The 20,092-nt window shown below is 37.6% G+C and overlaps 1 protein-coding gene across 1 annotated transcript in view; it reads right to left on the reverse strand.

Annotated features, from left to right (window-relative positions):
- Nucleotides 1-2,525: 2,525 nt before the first annotated feature.
- EFHC2 (EF-hand domain containing 2) overlaps nucleotides 2,526-20,092 on the reverse strand; it is a 57,465-nt gene continuing 39,898 nt past the window's right edge. The window contains exons 11-15 of the mRNA XM_058018758.1: nucleotides 16,506-16,639; nucleotides 12,126-12,323; nucleotides 11,457-11,549; nucleotides 4,474-4,579; nucleotides 2,526-2,820 (exon numbers count right to left, since the gene is read on the reverse strand). Coding sequence (XP_057874741.1) covers nucleotides 2,725-2,820; nucleotides 4,474-4,579; nucleotides 11,457-11,549; nucleotides 12,126-12,323; nucleotides 16,506-16,639 — 627 coding nt within the window. The 3' untranslated portion in view covers nucleotides 2,526-2,724. The remainder of the gene's footprint in view (nucleotides 2,821-4,473; nucleotides 4,580-11,456; nucleotides 11,550-12,125; nucleotides 12,324-16,505; nucleotides 16,640-20,092) is intronic.

Genomic DNA, 20,092 nt, shown 5'->3' on the forward strand with positions numbered 1-20,092 from the left:
CTGCCCTGCAGAGATCCAGGGCTGAGATTAATGGCAACTGTGGGGGCTGCCCTCCCCTGTGCCAGGCGTGCTTTAAAGCCGTGGCCTCCTGCCATCCCGAAACATAACCCTGTGGTATTGTCTTCATTCAGGCCCCTCATCAGCAATGTGAAAAGAGAGAAGAAGCTGGTGGCAGGATTAGAGGAGAGGTTGAAATATTCTGGGCAGCATATGCTGTAAGTCACATTATACAAAGAGGATTATTGGGCTGTTCGTTGGCCAGGGCTTTCCATTCTGGAAGCAGTGCTGCTTGTCAGAGAGAAAACCTGGTGAAAAGTGTTTATAGCATGCTGGACCACAGTGTATGACACACTGAGCACAGTGACAAGTAATGAAAATATTTTTCAGGCCCTGTCTGTCCTCTCCTAGGAGATTGTTTTGTGTTTGTCAGGGTTATGCAAGATGCATGGGAAAAAGGGAAAACCAGAAGTGAGACCAATAATTAATAATGGTGTCACAAACCTCCTAAAATTACCATCATCAGATGAATCCATCTCAACCTTAAAACTGAGTACATCAGTCCTGGAAGGCAGTTTGAGACCCTCATGGTTTTAGAAGTGAGAAACACCTTCTGTTGTACAGGTTTAATTTATTCATGGCAAATTATATCCATTTTTTCCTTAAGACTACCTGTGTTCTTACCTGAACCAGATAATTTTCTTCACCTGGCAACAATGTATTTACAGAGAGAAAGGATATTGATTCAATCTGAGCTTTCATTTTAATACACTAAATAAATTATGCTCCTTCAGACACCTTTCTTCTCTCCATTCTCTTGGTCACCTCTCCAGCCCTTCTCTGCACTGGTTCCAGTTTACAGTCCCTTTTCTTGACCATGACCAGACAAGACCAAACCATGACTGAATAGATCTATGAACATGGTTCCACATTAAATTATAAAATATTATATTTCTTGAACTGGTTTTTTCTTTAAAAAAATGCTCCTTTTGTCTCATACACATAAAGAGAAAAAAACTAAAGGGAATTTATCTTCTCTACAAGCTACTGGAGAGGTTTTCAATGTTCAGAGTCCCCTCTTCTTAGAAACCGTCAGCTGTACATGATTTCCACAACTGAAAAAAATCCTTCTGAAGTCCTGGGAACATTACAAATTTACAAGGAAAACTGCATTCATTTAGAATCAATCTCAGTCTTGGTGGCATGTCATAAAATATCCAGCTTTCACCAAAAGACAAATTTATGTTTTGGATCCTGACACTGTCCCTGTGGTCAGATATATTTTGTCATATAAGGAACCATTTTCCTCTTTTGAATCAAAAAGCAATTCATAGTCTTTTCTACAACTTGGAGCACTTTAGTTTTTGCCTTTTTCATTTTGAGCCTCTGGATATAGAGACTCTCAGCCCATTTTATTGCTACCCCTCCTCAGCAGCCACATTGTAATTATGCCTTGTCTCAAGACCTTTTTTGCTGCAAAAAAAGGCAAAGAGCTTTCAAAAGCTTTATATTTTGCCATATAGTAAAAAAGAATAAGAGTTTCTTTTACATTATCATGCTAAGGTGTAGGAAGGTATTCCTATATGGAATCATAATTAAAAGGTGGATCTCCAATTTCCCAAAAAATTACTATTGTTTCTCCCTCAGTTTGGTGATTTAGATACATTGAATTCTCATCTTTCTAAGTCAAACAATTCCTCCCCAAAACTGTAATTTCAGATTAAAGAAAAAACAAGGTTCTAAGTCTTCCCAAGCACCACAAGAGGTGCACTGGCTCACACCTCATCCCCTTCCCCAGTGGAATCTTCTGGATGAATCAGCTCCACCTTCACCTCAGCTCTTCCATTCTTCAGAGTGGGGTAATTACTCCTCTCACAAAAGCACAAAGTAAATCCAGAGCCAGTTATGGCTTTGAGCTGTTATAAGCTTAAAAAGATACAAAAATGCTAACAGGAGCTCCATTAAGCCACGGAGAAAGAGAAGGGCATCAGTGAATTTTCAAAGAGCAAGTACATTTCTGCTGCAAGAATGCTGCACACTGGAATTGCACTGAAATCCCTTCTCTTCAGACATGTTCCACCCAAGTAAAGCTGGGTGGGACTAACCTGAGTCACATCGAGAACAAAAAGCAAGAACTGACAACTTCTGTGCCATGCCTGCAAAACATTTGCTTCCACTTTGGAAGGCTATAATTATCTCTGATACCAGAACAGCTTTATAGTTGTGTGCAAAAGCCTTGCTGGCATTTCCTCCACAAAATAACCAACTTTGACATGAACAGCACTTGAGCATCACCAGGGGGATAGAGCAAAACCACAGATAAGAGCTGCAGAGCAAGGGAGGAAACGTGAATGGAATGGCATTATTGTGCTAACACAGTCAAACCCAATTCTGAGAGGTCATCCAACAAGGTTTGTTCTCAGAACAAAGCAGGGTCAGTCAGATTTTGCACTGTTTGACTCAAAGATTGCTCAATACTCACAAATTCTCCATGCAACCAGGCAGAGATTAGAGGATCTAACTTTAATTATGCTTGTATAAGTGTGACAGAGTGCTGTTGATTTAGAAAGACTTCCAAAAACATACAAGTATACATCTCTGTTGGAACAAGAAATGAAATGCTGTATCTACTTTTTTCTCATTATACAAGAAATTTTTTTGGTATCTTTCTAAGTAATCTTCAGAGCTGAAGCACCACTCTTAAATCAGTGCCTTGCACAAATGAGATTATTCTTCTTTGCCAAAGAGATCATCCAGAAGAGGAGGGTATCTGATCCCAGTCACAGGAGGGGATCGTGGTAGTTGGTTCCAGATATCTTCCCTCTGAAATTAGTAACCCAGAGAATATCTTAGTGTGAAATAATGAAAACAGGAATCATTACAAGCTGGTCAACATAAGATTGAATGAGCTGCTTCAATTCCACAGACAAATCTGTGAAAAATTGGGTCTTTATAAGACATCTTCTTAAAAGATTACAACATGCACTTTCTTGAATGTTACAAAATATTTTATTCAAAATATTTTCTATTACTAGCCTTCTTGCAGATTTTTAAAATTAAATAATGCTACATTTTCTTCATTAAAATGCTTATGCTTCAAATCCATGTCTCAACCCCAAAAATAATACAAAATAATGGGATAAAGAGAAGGAATAATAAAAAAAAAGCCAGCTAAACTAAACTAAAGCACAGCTCTGCTGCTGAAATTTATCTGTCAAACACAGTTACTGTAGCCTCAAAATACTGCTATTCATTCATGGTAAGTCATGCACAGAATGACAATTGAATTCTACAGCTGAACAAGATTTAAAACTTTTCCTGTCTCTGAGTTTTTTTCCATTTCGTAGTTACCTCTCTTAATATATTAAATATTAAATTATTGCTTAAGCAATAATTCTTCTGTAAAAACAAAGAATAAGCAAGAATTCTTCTGTAAAAACAAAGAATACTCCCTCAACAAAGCCTAATCAACACCATGATTCTCAGGACTGCTGTATAAAACATGTGGGAGGGTTTTGATTTTATCTGTACAAGACAGAAGAATTCTTCACAAAGACAAAGCAAAAATAATCAACCATGCAGAACCATGCTCTCCAAAGCAGAGCAAACCAACAGCCCTGGGCCCTCTTCAGACACCACCAACAGTCTGAGATGCTACAGAAGAAAGTCTTGGTAAGGCAGGCAGGAGTGAGGAGTCAGGAGCACAGTGCCTGGTTTAAACTATGCCATGAGTGAACTTGAATTTAAAGGAATGCTGTGTTTCTAAATTGTCTGAACACAATCAAACATATTCTGTACAACACATTGGCCAGGCTAGAAAAGCAAAATGATGTGTTGGCAGAAGTCTTTGGATTTATTTGTTACAAAGTATTTAAAATTCAGCATAATTGCCTTATGGACCTTCTATTTTAAAATGTTCCGCTCAGCACAAGATGGTAAGATCAGATTAGTCTCTGCAGTTTGTTGATATTGCATTTTTTTTTACCCTGAGTAGCAGGCTGAAGTTTACAAAGTTTATCCATCATCTCTTCTCTCTGTGCACGCCTACCAGAGATGTGGTGTGCTGTGTACAGGTTCCTGAGGAGTTATACAAAATGCAGAGCTATTTTCTGCATATGTCTCAGTGGAGCTTAAAGTATTTTCTGTCTAGCTCAGCAAGGGAACAGATCATTTGACATGTGACAATGATATTTGTGGGGGAAGCAGTACTCATGCCCATTGTCCATAGATAAGTACATCTGCTTCCCCTTCTCTTTTATTCTTCTATAAAATGTCCCAGAGATGTGATACCTACCAGGCACCTCCTCATCCCTGTCTGACTTCTCTGCTTCACCCTAAACTCCCTATTAAAGCTATTAAATATAATTACTTAAAGAAAACAGGTACAAATACACAAACAGGAAAAAATACTGTAATGTGTGCTGGCTAAGACAATCATGTTAAAGTTGGAGAAATTATATTGAGACATTTTTTTACCTTGGGTTGCTCCTTTTCCTCCACAAAAGCACGGACTTGATTCTCTCTCCAGTTCAGTGCATGAACAAACTTTTTATAGTCTACTTGCTTTTGGTTATCTTCAAACCTGAGAAGAATATCCATAAGATGACTCAAGGTTAAAGGGAATTTTTAACAAAGTTATGTCATGTTATCTGCAGCATACTAATCATTGCCTTTGGGATAATAACTTTTATACTACTTTATTCCCAAACACTGGCAAGAGTGAAAAAAAAAGTACAAAATGTCAGGAACAGCTATATTATACATTCTTTTCCATATTCTTACTCCTTATTATTGTCTCTTACAGAAGAATTCAACTTCTTCAAGTTTGACTTCATTTCAGCTATTTTCATTTCAGTTTTGAAGCACTGCCCAACATTTCCAACACTGGTCTCACAGCTTTTGATAAACACAGAGTTGGGATGATCAGTGTATGATTCCTTTGTGTAGAAAAGAAACAGAATTACACAGGAAACCTGTGCTGTAACACAACTGACCTGCTCTACTATGACTTCTACAATCGTCTCCTAAAATAAGTAATCCTTCAAAAATGCTATTTGCACACACCTTGGGATCAATTTACAATTGACAAACAGACAGCTCACTAATGTATCAAATAATAGCCAGATTTTAAAATCATTGGGTACCAGGTTTATGGCATTGTTCTTTATTTCTATAGATAAATAGATATATCTGTATCAGTTGTGGCTGTCCACTAAATGCATATAGATGCTGCCAGCAGATAGATATGCCAGAAGATATATGTGCTGCCAGCTAAGGTCTGCAGGTCTATAGGTACATGTGGAAAATGCTATTTCCCTCCCTCAGATTTCTAACATCTTTACCCTGCACTAATAAGCCACATGGGAATAGATTTATAAGTCACTTCATCTTTCTGCCATTGATCTGGATGAAGCAGCTTCAGAAATAGAAGTCCTCAGTTCAGCAGAACACTGAGGTGACTCTTGGGCACCACTGTTCTTCCAGTGTCACCAGGCAAATGTTGAAAGACCCTTTGGGCTGAAGCTTGAAAAGAGCAGCTGGAATGCCCTGCCATAAATCCAGCAGTTTCTGAAGGACACCTGTCTCACCCAACACCTCCCACCTGCAAAAGGGACCCAGTTTGGGCACAAAAACATGGCCTGGAAGTGTCTGTGCTTCACTGGGGTCCCTGGAGAAAAACAGACAGCCAGCAAGGCTCAGTATCTCTTACCTGGTGGGAGACACCAGGTTAAACAATTCTGCCCTGCCATCTGGTGAGACAAAAACTACTGCACAGGAAACAAGTGTTGCAGAAAATCATTTTGCCTTGTCCTTAATGAAACAGCAGTGCACAAAACACAGGCCTCAAAACCCTTCAATCACTACAGAGGGTTCTAACAAAAATCACACATGAAGGCACTTTAAGGGAGAATTTACAGCATAAACTTGGAAAACAATACTGGAGGAGAAATAGATCTGGTGACAAAAATAAACTGCAACAAACTGCAACTCATCCTTTCCTCCTCCTCCCCCCACACCTTTCATTTAATAGTCAGCAGGAAAGATAATAATGAAATATACCGAGAGCCATAAACAGAGATGGCAGAGATAAACTGGAATGTTAAGTACAGTGAGTTATGATGAAGATGAAAGCAAAATCAGAAAAGAATGCTACTGCTACCAGAATTAAATGAGTCTGAAACACTGCCATGAGAAACCCTCCCATGACAGCCTGCTTCTTCACCACAGTTCACACGCAAGTTAATATTTCCACAAAGCCTTACTTTTGGGGAATATATCCAATACACAAGGAAATTTCCATTCCCACTTCCAGTGGGTTCTTAGTTTCAGGTTTTTGGGGTTTTTTTTTGCAGGTGGCAATATGGAAGACAAACAAGTTTTGCATAAGATGTAATAAGACATTCAAAAAGCTTAAATAAAAAAGCTTTTTCTCTTGGAAAAATAATGGCAGACAGATTGGTATTTCAGAACAATCAGGACAAATGATTTTTCCTTCTACTATCATGTAGTTGTTACCTTTTGCTCATTGTGAAAAGTCAAAAGATTAATTCTACCACCAAGATGCTGAGCTGTATAAGCAGGATTTTTAAACAAAGACCAAGTGAAGGTGTAACTATTTAAACTTTCTGTTAAGGAAAGCATTGCTTCTGCTTTTGACACACATTTACAAGGAGAAAAGTCCTTTGATGTGACAGCACTAGTGAGCTGAGATGACAAGATGTGTTTGAAATTATCTATAACCAAGAATTTTAACATGGGCAGAGGAAATGGGATTCCTGAATTTCATAATTAAATAGCTACAAAAAGCATCTTAAAATACTACTCTAGGATAACCCAGAAAGAAAATAAAAAATCTACTCTTTAGATCTTTTCACTACTGTGACTTATTGTATCAATCTACTAAAAGCAGACACTAGAGATTTGGCACAGAGCACCCAGATGGACTGAGGAGATGTTATCAATTTGTGCTTTATTAGGACAGAGTTGTCATACATTTCAGAGGCTGGAGTTAATAATGCTGAGACAGTGCTCTTCAGAAAAGGAAATTAGATTTGTTTTATCAAGAAGATGTGCCTAAGATAGCTTTAAACCACCCTTCTCTTCAGTTTTCCCCTGTTGCTTCACCAATGCATGGGATTTTAGACTATGAAAGTCACTGCTCCGTCCCTATCACAGTTTGCAGGGCTTTTTATTTTCTTTATCATTACAGAAATAATCACACATTTCTGCTTATAAAAATACATTCATAATTAAATACTTTAGATAGGTGAAAAATCTGGTCAAATCACATTATGATCATTCCTGAGGATGCTTTGGTGAGTAAAAATTACTTTCTAATAACTTTTTCTTTGCCATCAAGAAATCTATACCCAAAGATTTATGAGAAAGTTTAATGTATGTGCAGAGTTTTTTTAATTCCTTCATTTCAAAAATTTATTAACAAGTTAATCTGATAATAACAGAGCAGAAGCATCTGCTGCTGTAACCTTAGAGAAAATGTTGGAATTCTTCAGTCTGTTTGATACTCTCTGTGCAATACAGTTCTACAGGGACTGGATTGCCACAGGTGTACACCTAAATTGTCATAAACTGCTCATAATTAAAGGACTTAAACCAGCAAGCATAACAAGTCACTATTAAATAATAATGGCTACCATCTCCTTTTTTAAAAATTTATATTTATCCTACATTTATTCATGTCTTGAACAACCATAAATTGAACCATCAGCTCCTCAGCAAACTGAGTAACAGGAATAATTTGTCTTAAGAGATTAAAATATGAATTTAGAGCTCCTTTTAGTCACAAATGGCATAAGGAGTCTCAGGCACCAAAGGTAACAAGACGGCAGCAGGAGAAAGATCTCCTGATCATTTCCACTGCTGCTCCAGCTACTGGACACTTGCTGTAGCAGGAAAGAGGGTTTCATCCTGAAAGAAAAAGGTCAGCCCTAAAAAAAAAAAACATTACAGGTAGGAAACCAGGTAAAAAAATTGTTACCCAGCCACAATCCTGGGGAAATCTGAGCAGGCAGGAGTGGCCTGGCCTGGCCTGGAAGTGAATTGAGAGCTGGGATCACCACGTAGGAGCCCCTCTGTCACCAGGCACTGCTGCCTGAGAGACTGGAGATTCTCCTTCTCAGAACAAAACCTTTCAAACAGACTCCCCCCAGCAGCGCAGAGAGGTGAAAAAAGACTCAGCTACTTTTAACAGAAATTTTAAAACGTAATTTAAAAAACTAGGGACCTATAATTAACAACTGAATTAATGCAGAATAATCAATGTGTAGTGCTTGTAAACTTGTCATCCATTCTTTCTCCTCTCAATATTCCCCTTCCTTAGCTACCAGCTGTTTATAAATCCTCCAGGGAAAGATTGCTTCTTTTTAAGTTCTTGTTAGGATCAATTTAGCATTGCAGAAAATAAAAATAACAGAAAAACCCCCTAAACTCATTACCTAAGCACTTTGCAAAATTTATTTATTAAACAAACTGTAATTGTTCATTATGCCTGTATAAATTTAAAGACATGTTTATAATGACTACTGTAGTTTTCTGGCAGAAACAACTGTGTACTGTCTCCATTTTTTAATACAATGTGATTAATTCTGTATTGTTCTGTGATTTAAAAAGTGAGAAAATGCTGATGGACAAACAAATACTTTTTAACATGCCAGCTCAGGTAAATTGGAAAAACATTCACATTGTTGGGTACCTAAATCCTACTATTTCAACATCCCACAATTAAAAATATAAATTTACACTAGATGCACAATATTAAAAGGTCTTATGAAATCCCAGTTTTTGTGCTAAGTCTCCCTTCACTCCATGGCAACTGAGTGGTCTTTGAGTACAGTAAACAAAGTTCTGGGTCATTTGGAGGTGACCACAAAATTAGACATATATTTCTAGTCCCATCCCATGCTTGTAATAAGTGACAGATCATTGCAGTATAATTTCCAAATGTAAATAATAAATACTTTAAGAGTACTACCTTTCAAAATGGAAAAATAGAGTCATTAAGTCCTGGAGAAAGTCTTTGCCACCTAATCTCAGATAGCAAAGCTGAATAAACACAGAGCTTCAGCCTTCAGCTATTATCTGATCACATTGTCCAGCATCATTTTATAGCTGAATGGGGTCCAGCTAGTGCATTAGCTATATATACTGATTTTGTGGGAATCAGTCCAGCAGCTTTTATTGTTCCAGTTTCTTGCTTCATAAATAAAGATTCACAGAGTAGGACCACCACCACCACTTGTTTTAGAAAGAAATATCAATGGACACAAAACTACATGGTTTCTCATAAAAAAAAAAAAAACAAAAAAAAAAACCAGAAATAAGGAAAGAATGCTGGACTACTGTTGACAAACTTAGCCCACACTGAATTGCAAACTCCCCAGGAATGAGACTGCTTTTCATTAACAATAAACCTGCCTGTTTCATGATTCTTCAGTGTTGACGAAAACTACAGAAAGCAGAAAGAAAGGAAAAATTTAAATGTCATTAAGATGACTCACCTCTTCAATTTACAGACTATTGGAAATTAAGTCCTATTAAATAGAGTTCAAAAAAATATTTCCCTGGCTCTGCACCCTCATAACACAACAAACTTCCCAAGCAGTGCCAAGTGCACACATGATGAAGAATGTGACAATTCCTCATTACCTGCAGTGCTCTGACAGTACCTGAACTGCCACCTTTGAAGCAGCTGATGCTGTAACTTAGAGGTGCCTTACACAAGGCTCTCTGTCAAATGGAGCACTTCCCACACTGATTTCTGAGGCCCAGCTTCACACCATTCTCATTTACCTTTCTCACACAGAAATCTGTAACACAGGCTGGCCTCAGCCCCTTTAGAACTAAGGAAAATGGATGGGAATTTGGAAATGCAGCTCTGATGCAGGCTGAGAAGATAACTCTCTCCTCCACCACCTACAGCAGCTGAAACCTCATCCAGCTATCATGGGTACCTTGCTAAAGTAGGGTGAAATCCAGCCCTTGATCTCCTCCCTGTGTTCTAAGCTTATCTCTAATTTTTATTATAGTGTACTGGGCTTTTTCTTTTTACCTGCCTACACTCACTCCTTAGGAAAGTACAGGTTCAGGGCACAGAAGTTTTCCCTGGTATAAATTCACAAACAATAAACGTGTCCCTAGAGCCCAGGATGTGTCAGGCTTGTCTGCTTGTTATCAGAACTGAGTTAGTACATAAAGGAAAACTTCCAGTGCCTTGCTGTGCATTTATTCAAGTTCAGCCCTTAAGAAATGGACTCTGTGAGAACCCCTTGTGTAACATGGGATGTCAATTGTCGTTCAACAATTGTGCTGGGCAGCTTGATGGGAGTTCTAAAATGTCACTTGTAGATTACTGTTAAAATTCAGACATTTCTGAAGACTAATGCATGTAATTCAGTGTCAGAAGTGATGAACAGCAGCACAAGGAAGCTTTATCAAAATGGATTCCACATTTCTGCCTGACAAGGGTCTTTTCATTATTTACTAAACCCAGATGCTTAATTTGCAACTCCTCCTGAAATCAAGAAGAGGACAGAAGACAGGAACAGGTCTTGTCTTCTGTCATGTTTAGATGCTTTACCTGAAAGCATCTAAACATGACAGAAGACAAGACCTGTTCCTCTTTTTAACACACTATGAAAGCACAGATAAAACATGTGATTTAAGGATTTCCCTCAAGGGAAAGAAGAAACCAGCAAGCATGCATTTAAGCCTATTACCAGAAAATCTGGCCAGGAAAACCAAATTCAACAAGACATGAGTGTTCAGAACATCACAGCTTACTCTGAACTCTAATCTTTAATACAAGTGCACTAAATAGTAGCTCTTTTTACTTCTATTCCCATTAATACAGCTAGCAAAGCAATTTCTCTCAAAAAAGCTAAATGTGATATGGAAAAGTACCAAGGCCATGCCAACACTCCTTTTCCTTTTTAAAAATGGCAATAAAATATGTTTCAGGTGAGATTAACAGGAGTAGCAAACCAATTTTGTTTACTACTGATGCTGTCAACTTGATAAAGACACTTCATTTTATTCATGTTAGTGTGTTCCTTGAAACTCACATGATGTGTTTTCATAAGATTATTGTTTTTACCTCACATCTATACACAGGAACAAATAAAGCAAAAAAAAAGTGAATCTTATTGCAAATGATAAGCATCAGTAACTGACTCTGGAAAGATGAATTCCACAGAATTGTGCCAAAGTCCAGATGATTTACTATGCCAGGCAAAATGAAGAGAAGTTGCTAAGATGGATGCATCTCAGTTGATTATAAATATTCTATAAATAGGAAAGTCTGTGTGTGTAGGAACAAAATCTGCATCATTAAATGATTCATATTAGATAAATGACAAATTCTGAAGATTTGTGTCTGCAGCAGATATTTAGCATTGATTTGCACCCTTGCATGCAGGTCACCCTCTCTGCCCTTAAGTTACCTGGCCAGTAAAGTTTCTAGAAGATCATCAGCAAGTGGCAACTTAAAGGATTTGAAAATAGTCCTGCAGGTCTCATTGGGCAACAATCCACACCTGTACATAAGAAAGAGAGGGGTAGAAACATACATTAGGTATTTTCAGGTTTACTTCAAGTGAATGTTTCTGTGCATAGGAAAATGGGTGAGGAACATCATGATAGAGAAAAAGACAACAAAATTTTATGAAATTTTGCTATTACAAAGCTGAGAAACTTGAAGGCCACATTATAGCCTTTCTCATACTGAGATCCTCAGTGATTCTCTGTGATTCTTTATCTGTGACATCAGAGAACAAAAAGGGCAAATGAGTCACATAAAGATTCATTCTTTCTTTTTTTCCCCCTTAAATCACTATTTCTCCTCTTTGATTTAGAATCCTGTGTTTTGCCCATGAGCTGGTATCTGATGTCACAGAATGTTCAGTACAGCATCTACAATACATGTACAAAATATAGAATAGACAAATAAGCTGTCCTCTTCTTGTCTATTGTCAAGTGCTGAGAGAAGCTTAACATTACACATAATATTTTTTGGCCATAATAAATCACTTGCTCAGCAACGAACAGAAAGTAGGAGGGTTTACAAGAAGAGCTTCTCAAATAACAGTTTGGGATAAAGACAGGAAACTTACTTTTCTCTGTCATTGTACAAAAACACTGTAATCAGTTGTTCAAAATTTTCAAAGGCATTTTTCTTTAGTTTTTCTTGAGCCATTGAAAGGAGGAGGAGCAGGTCTGTTTGACTGTTGTCTCTGATGCCATAGTGACGCCCAAGAGTCATAATTTCATGTTCTGAAAATCCTCCAGCAGCAACATTGACTATCCAATTTCTGTGCACAAAAGCAACAGCCTACATTAGTTTAAGTAAATAAGTTAAAACCAGTTAACAATCACTAATTTTGGATGAGGATGTCCAAATTTCCTCAGTAGCTGTTCTATACATACAAAAATGTATCCTAACCACGACTGAAGTGTTTTAGGAGAGATGCCATACAGAGAATTACACCAAATCAAAAGTTCTCCTAGCAAGAATGCAGGACAGGAGGCAGCAGCAAGAGCAGCTTACACTTGGATGCTGTAAGTAGAAAATGAGATCCTATGCAAAGAGTGGGCCTGGGATGTGCTCTCCCAAGCCAGTCTGTGCTGCTCAGACAAATTAGCCCAGCTGATTTGAAGAAAGAAAGAAGAAATTTCTTGTTCTTGAAGAAGTTTTCCTGAGATCCATCTGATGGGACAGTGTCAGCTCCCTCAGTGTCAAATCTGGATTACTGTAACTACATTGGCTCTATGATCCCAAACATCTGCCTCTGGTGCACTCACATTCAACCAGGCTTTTTAACAAGCAAGCAGCAGCAGAGGCCTATGTGTTTCAGTCAAAATTAGATTAATTATATATAATACTTCTGGATAAACTGCACTAAGAATAAACTTCACTGTAATTGCTGGTGCAATTAGTGCTGTACCTTGTGATACCCATGAGGACACTGAATCACTGTGATTAAACTCCAATCCTTGAAAACAAATGGAAGAAATTAGTAGTGATGCACAAAGTTCTGACATAAGAGCTAAATGGCTGCCTGGAGAATACTTGAATTGTTGAATTAATCTGATGAGGGATCTCTTTAACATCCACATGTGAACTGAAAGCACAGAAATTTAGGACCCTTCCAAATTTGCAAACTTTTAATAAGAAAAATAGTTCTTCACTTGCTTGTGTGGTGCTGTTCAAAGAAAAGGATCATTTCATACAATAAGATTGCACTTACACAACTATTAAAGAAAGGTTAAATACTGTAGAGTGTCTACTTAGATTCAACTACTTCTTTATCCATATTAAATTACTCAGAATGATCTTTTATTTGCAGTGGCAGGAAATAAATACAAGGAAGTGACAAGCTGTTGACAGCAGCAAACTTTATTTGAGATTACACAAACTTAATGACCAAGACCTGGTCCATCTCCATCTACTCATATTATCATTATCTTGTCAGTATTATTTTTTCACTTACTGGATATTATTATTTATATTGCAGCAGCATTCAGAGATCCAGCCAAAGCTGGAGCCTCCTCCTTCCAGCAGCCTGCAATAAACACCACTGCACACACAGAGAGGACAATGCTGCTGATAAGCCTGGCACTGCAGTGCTTGGGCTGCCAGAGCTGGGGGCTGTAGATAACATCAGCCATTTCCACAGACTGCATTTCCATACATGGCACAGAATTTTCCACTGTCAGGATTTTAAAAGTCTTTTATTTTCTCAATCCAGTCAGTGACAATCAAATCACTAAAAGCCACAGATAAAATTATTTCACTTGGGAATTAAGGAATATTTTAGGGATTGTGAGGGACTAATGAGTAAGACCCAAGACTCACAAACAGAATGACATCTAAACTCTCCCTAACCAAAAAAAAAAAAACAAGCTCCAATAATTGTTCCCACAGCTTAGCTATCTCTTGTTTTACTTCTTTTTTTGTTCTAGAAGAATAGGACAGATTGCAATCTGAATTTATTACAGAAAGAAATCATAATTAACTGCTCAAGAGAGCTGTTTCTCAAGCTGAATTGAAGATAGGCATCTTTGTTAGACCCACATGGTTCTTTGTCTCTAACAGCAAACAGTCTTGCCAGCAGCATATGAGAAAAAACAGCCTGGATAGGGCTGTGTGATGCATCTAAGTTTTAAATATTTTTTAATTCTCTTTTTAACAAAGATTTCAATAGTTCTAATGATAGCTTGGGGGATAGCTTCAGTGTACATTATACATTTGTTTCCTGGATGAAATAGTGAAGATTTGGGTTCTGAAAGCAGTTAAGTAAATTGTATAATCACAATTTTCTTCACTACATCATACTTATAGATGGAGTTTTACATGCAGATTATATAAAACTACATAGGTAGAAAGGAAGAAATCTGAACAGCCAAATTCAGAGCTGAGTAAAACCTCAGCTGTATTTAAGATAAGGAAAGAGGATTATCATTGAAGCTGTCACTCAGATAATTGCCTGCACTAAAAATAATCATTTGTTGTTAGTTATAGTAATCAAATGTCATGGCAGATTGAAAATAAACAGAGATGTACACAATAAGAAACTGAAAGAAAAAACATTATATTCACATAGAAGTATCTTGGAATTTTCATAGATGTAAAGAAGTGCTCGTTTTTGTCATTAAAAATGCTTCTTTCTTTCTAAAATAAAATTCACAGATAATAATGAGAACCTTTAGATTACTGGATGTAACAAACTAACAGAAACAAAACCTACTATCAGTATAGAGCACAAATGTTCAAAGGCAAATTCTTAGAGGCAGATTCTTCCTCTGGCAGTGTGAACATCCCCTGTTAGACCCCAGGCCTTCCCCCATTGGAGGGATGGGGACCCTTAAAGGGTGTTGAGACTGGCCCAGATGAGCACTGAGGCCCAGAAAACTCTGATTATTTGGGTTCCCCAGATTTCCTGCTCATGGAGAAGGCTCCTGCATTTTTTGTGGCTGAAACCAAGTCCCTCCATTCCACGTGGTCAGACATATCTCTCTCCATGTCACAGAATAGCACCACCCTAAATTAAACCACTGAGCTGTTCACAGCTGCACAGATTATGTCCATGATTAAATTTACACCCAACTGAGCCTCTTCTGGATAAAATAAAAACCTTTGTCTGCCATTTAAAAGCACAATCATCCCTTCTAAAAGTTTGCTTCCCTGATTCTATCATACAAATGTTCCAAACCTTTGAGTTGCTCTTAGTGCATGCACAAAGTTTTGCAGGTGATTATTTCATAATTTGAACTAAAACAGTATTTTCTTTATTTTTAACTAGTTACCATGTACATAAATTAAAAACCTTTTGGAAGTGCCAGGAACTTTCTCCCATTAAACATGAACTTTCAATTTTCTCTCTTCTTATTCAAGTAATAACATCTGCCCTCTTAATGCAATTAGCAATTCAAAATCTCACTTCTGCTGAGTAAAATATCTGAATTCAGAAATATTTTGACCAAAAGCTGCCAAAAACTGTGGCCTTTTAGTTTAAATCCTACCTTTAAATCACTTCTTTTTAATTTCTGAATACCAGCTTGTTTTAATTTCTCACTACCTTCACTTTGAATTGCTGAAAGAACCTTCTGCTGATCTATTTCTCTTCTGAGATATTTCAGAAGCAATTCCTGCCTTGGTTAGCATTCCTATGGAGATGACATTCCATGCAATATTCATCTACTTACATGCCTTAGTTATTATGACAGTTCCTAAATACAGTGTATTACTCCTGTGAAAACCAAATGCTTCTAAGCAAAGTTTTCTCCTCTGTTTCACATATTAACCAGTACTGTGCCCACCACAGTTCATACACTCAAGTATTCTGGCTGTGGGATAAACTGAAATCAGTTTGTATTTGAACATGATTTTCTCTTTCAAGTATCTCTACATTTGCCCATTGCCATATCTGGATCATTGCCAGAATCCAGATTTCTGCTCCCTTTATCTATGCTTAAATTAATACCCAAGCATTAATTATGGTTCTCACTACTGCTTTCCAATCTTTTTGAAACATGCTTAGCACTGCCTTCTATAATTTCAATACACCTCAGTTCTGTAAAGACTGTCTTCTTTACCAATGGTTCAAAACCCAAACACCATTTTCAGGAGGCAATTTGAACTTTCCTACTTGAATTTCAAAACCACTGTTTGACTCTCAGGATGGATTTTTCTTTACCTTTCAGCATCTATATTACTGCTGACTTGTGCCCTTCTTCACAACACTCTGTGTCAGCTCCATAAAAGGCAGACAGATTTCTCTTGTGCTTTTCAGCTTACTTGAAACTATCACTTTTTTTTTTTCCTGGAACATGGATTTACTTTCTTTTTCACGCATAATCTCCAAGTAAATGCAAAACAAATCGATGCCATTTCTCAGCTACTGGGCAGAAAGCATCAAAACCCAGTCATGCTTTATACATTTTGGGGGAATGTGCCTTTATTCAATATTAAAACCCCAAACCCACTGTCTTACCTGAAAGTGTCATACCCAATCACATTGGTATGCTCAGGGTCAGTAATAGCAAATGCCTTTCTGATTTCTTTGCCACGAGATTCAGTCATGCTCTTCAGTTTGTTGAAGACAGCACAAATATCAGCCATGGGGAACTTAAAAGAGGAAAGTAAGACATGGATTAATAAAGACCTGAAGCACAGGATGCCATCCAGAGGGACCTGTCCAGGCTGGAGAAATGGTCCCATGGGAATTTCAGTAAGAGTATCAAGAATATAAACAATTAAACAAAAATCATCAGATCATGCATTCTCAGAAAGTTTGGTGCAGCAGCATAAAAGAAACCACTTTTGTTTGAAACATTGCATTTTTAAAGCAGAAGTAGAAACCTTTAAAGTACAGTCCTAATAACTTGGTCCTCATTTTATGTTGGTGCACCTCACTGAATTCTCAAGTCATAAATTTCACCATGTTAAAGCTAATTTTTCACCACTGGCTCCACAAAGGTCCAACAAATATTCTCATTCATTTTTGGACTACATTGTCTTACATACTCAGAAATAGCACATTGGAATTTCTTTAGGAACCAATTTTACCAATTTTATAAAAATGCTTACATGTATATTTCTTCCTAAATAGACCATTGAAATAAATTTGAACTCAGATTAAACAGAACTCAAGCACTAAGACTTTCAATCTATATTCAGATTGTTGTGTTAGTCCTCTACCAAAGATTTATTGCTATACCCATTTTTAATATAAAACATAGAAGTATTTAGTCATTAAATTTGGGGGGACTTCAAGTATGATTATCTGCTATGTCTTTATATCTGTCATGCTCTATCTAGTTTAAAAAGCACGATGAACTGCCTGAAAACACTTTTCTCCCATTTCTTCCAACAGCAATTATTTGAAATTTGATATGACTAGTATTGAGGACCAGGACATAAAAATCAGGCCTCAGCCCCAAATGTGCTGAAGTGTGTCTACACTTTGTAACAGTTCAAAATGCTCTAGCAAAGGGTATTTAAAGTCCCTATGGCACTGCCAGAGCAGTACAAATTGATCCAAGTTTAATTAATACATCGGCCCTTGCAGGTTTTTCTCAGAATTGGAGAAGACAATTTCTGCCTCTGCCAAAAGCCCAGCTGCAGCCCTGGCAGGCAGTGCCCTGCAAGGCAGTGGCTTGGAGCAGCTGGACCAGCAATCAAAGAGTTTTAGAGGCAGCAGCTTTTCCAGGCCCCTCTCCAAGATGTTTCTGTTTGGGGCATGAGCACAGAGCCTTCTGCTGCTCAGGCAAGGAACAGGGAGAAAAGACTGAGCAGAAGGGTTCAGAGAGCAGAGTGTTTCAGGATGGACAAAGTGTTCTGAATATTTAAGAGCCTGTTTTCTCTACATTATCAAAACAGTTATTTTTACATTTTTTTCCTAAACTACATATTCCAAACACCTTTACAGGCATTGAGTGTCCAAGCAGCATGGCAATAATTTCACCAGCTATCCCCCTTCTCATGTAACTCCTGACATGTTTCTAGTCACAGTCTAGTTTGGTTTGGCTGCCTTGCTTAACTCAGAGGTGATTATGCTGAATTCAATGGAAGTAAAATCCCTTTCTATGTTTGTGCTGCAGCACACAGCAAAGTTAGAACAATTGATACAGTTCAGAGATGATGAATTCCCTTCCAGTGATACCCTGTTTGAAAGAGTCCTCCCAAACCTGAATAAGACCAGTAGGACTGTGCACAAAACACCTGTTCTATTTTCCAAGCAAATCTACACTTTCTAAATAAATATTTTTTTCCCTCAAATTGAAAAGTAAACCAGAAGTGCTGAAAAGTTTTAAGCTAAGTCCTTGAAGTTACTTTCAGTAAAGGTGGCAATCAAAATGACAAGACTCTGTGATTTTTCTCTTCCTTTAACACACAAACAATACAATAAGTATAGTTTTGAAAAAGAAAACTAAAGCTTTCCAACTATCTTAGATGGTTTCAAACAAATTTTCAATATTCGCCTGCACCATGATTACCAATCAAAATTTCATCTAAATCAGCATATGCCTATAGAACTGTGGTCAAAATTTCCATTAAAATTTCCATGAAAAAAATTACATACAGATTTCTTTTACCAGTTTTAGAAAACATACTGATGTGTTCTGCTGGAAGGAAATCTCTTGTCTATTCAGAAGGAAAATTATTTGTTTTCTAATTTTAGAAACAACTAAAAAATAGCCATATTTATATTGTTACTCCCTTTTTCTAAACAATCTTCCAGCTCTGATCTTCTCTAGTAATTATTGAAGTTGATGTGATTTGAGTATGTGATCCCCTGATGAACTGAGGCAAACTTGTGGAGCTCTAGTCAAAGGATGTGAGTGAAGCACCTACCTCTGGGAGAATCATTTTTTTTTCCTACCAGCTGCATGAAAACCTTAATTGTGCAAAGTACCTTTCAAAATTCACTTTCAGGACATATTTTCAGTGTTGCCTCTTCACATTTTGCAGATTTTATTTTGATATTATACATTCATTCAATCTGGAGAACTAAAGTCTCATCCATTTGATCAAGGACAATCAATGCAAACAACATTCCAAAGAACATTTACCATCTAAAGATGAGCTCTGAATTTTGGAGAAAAGGTTTGGTTTTGATTCTACCAGGAGGAGAAACCATTCAGCAGGAAGGAAACACACTGGATTGCATTTTTGAGGTTTCAGCTTTGTATGTTACAGTTTAAGCTTTTAGCAGTCTTAGCATTTTACATCCACAAGCATTTTGCAGATCTTCCTCATTGTTCCAGGGAAGGCAGATGGTGCTAATCCACATTAATTTACAAAAAAAAATCACCATTCCACTAAAGTGTAAAGCAGCAGAGACACCCCAGCTCCCAATTTATTGCTCTCCCCTCTGAAGGCAACAAGAAAATACACTGTAAGCTTGAATTCCTGAATGGGATATGAATTTCTAATATTACAAGGTTTTGGCAGAAAATGTGTATGAACGCAAAAAATCAAATTAGGACATAAAATAGCGTCATCAGTAAGACTAAACTGGATGTGTCCACATCTTGAGTACTGAACACTGTTCCAGTCTCCACATCTCACAGTTACTTTGCAGGACAGACTAAAAAGGGTGAGACTCTTACCTGCACAGGATTAGGCTGAGGGGGAAGAATGTCTTAGATTTACAAAATTATAAAGGTGGTGCATAAGGTGAATGGGATCTTCCCCAAACCTCAGAACAGTATAACTGGCCTTGAAACTAGTGGGAGACTGGTTATAAACAGATAAAAGATACTTCTTTTTCAGATATTTGTTTTTCATAGCAGGCAGTGAGCTTTTCAACCTACTGCCACAGAAAGTTGTGGAAGCTGACAGTATCTGTAGGTTCAGCAAGAGTTAGATCAGCTCAGGGACAAGAGGTTCATGAAGAGCCTCAAGAAGGAATAGGCAGGGATATCCCTTGTCACAAACCCTAATGCAGACTGAGTGGGTTCTAAGGAAAGGGAAAGGGAAAGGGAAAGGGAAAGGGAAAGGGAAAGGGAAAGGGAAAGGGAAAGGGAAAGGGAAAGGGAAAGGGAAAGGGAAAGGGAAAGGGAAAGGGAGGAAAAG

This window comes from Melospiza georgiana, chromosome 2 (assembly GCF_028018845.1).
Source record: "Melospiza georgiana isolate bMelGeo1 chromosome 2, bMelGeo1.pri, whole genome shotgun sequence".
Taxonomy (NCBI): domain Eukaryota; kingdom Metazoa; phylum Chordata; class Aves; order Passeriformes; family Passerellidae; genus Melospiza; species Melospiza georgiana.